Consider the following 740-nt stretch of genomic DNA (forward strand, 5'->3'; position numbering starts at 1 on the left):
TGAGCAGCATGACATACCTTTCACTCTGAATGGCCTCTAGGTTGGCTTGGCTGTTGTAGCCAGTGGAAGGGAAGACCAGCGTGATGCCATGGACTGCCATACACATCCCACCCAGCACAGAGCCAAAGCAGTGGTACATGGGTACGGGCACACAAACTCGCACCTGAGGCTGATAGAAATATAAAGAATAATATTATTACATTTCACTTTCTGTGTTTTTTTCAAACTAAGAGACGAATATGGACTTACCCTCCGTTCATAACCAATTCGGAGACCCATAAAGTAAGCATTGTTTACGATATTGTGGTGGGAAAGACAGGCTGCCTTTGGACTTCCTGTAGTCCCCTGGAACAAATAAACAAGTATCATGGCTGGATCTGAAAAACTGCTCCATCATAATGTCAGTCCAAGATATGTAATATGTCTGTGACAGTGGTAAAGATGCAATACTGAAGGTTACTGATGTGAACTGGATGTTGATGGGCTCATCGAAGGACAGTTTGCTGTGCAGATCCATCAGCTCTTTGTGGTGTCGACTCTCTCCTGCTTGCATCACATCCTCTACGTGGAGCATCCCTGGCTGTCTGCTGTCCGTCACAATCACCATACGCAAGTCTGGCAACCTGCAGAACAAAAAAAAGTTTTTATGTCACATCCACAAAACCATTAATTGCATAAAGTGTGTGAGGTATTTAGATTGTCCTGCTCTTAATGTTATTAGAGTATGTAACGTGTTAGAT

General features: G+C 43.6%; 1 protein-coding gene across 1 annotated transcript; it reads right to left on the reverse strand.

Moving 5' to 3' along the window:
• Positions 1-17: 17 nt before the first annotated feature.
• LOC121940822 (medium-chain acyl-CoA ligase ACSF2, mitochondrial-like) lies at positions 18-623 on the reverse strand (the record flags this gene model as incomplete). The annotated part of the gene is made up of 3 exons (XM_042483506.1): positions 18-169; positions 250-345; positions 461-623. Coding segments are annotated over 3 exons (411 nt in total), but the record flags the coding sequence as incomplete, so codon positions are not given.
• Between the last annotated feature and the right edge of the window lie 117 nt (positions 624-740).

The sequence above is a fragment of the Plectropomus leopardus genome, unplaced genomic scaffold, assembly GCF_008729295.1.
Source record: "Plectropomus leopardus isolate mb unplaced genomic scaffold, YSFRI_Pleo_2.0 unplaced_scaffold94396, whole genome shotgun sequence".
Classification (NCBI taxonomy): Eukaryota; Metazoa; Chordata; class Actinopteri; order Perciformes; family Serranidae; genus Plectropomus; species Plectropomus leopardus.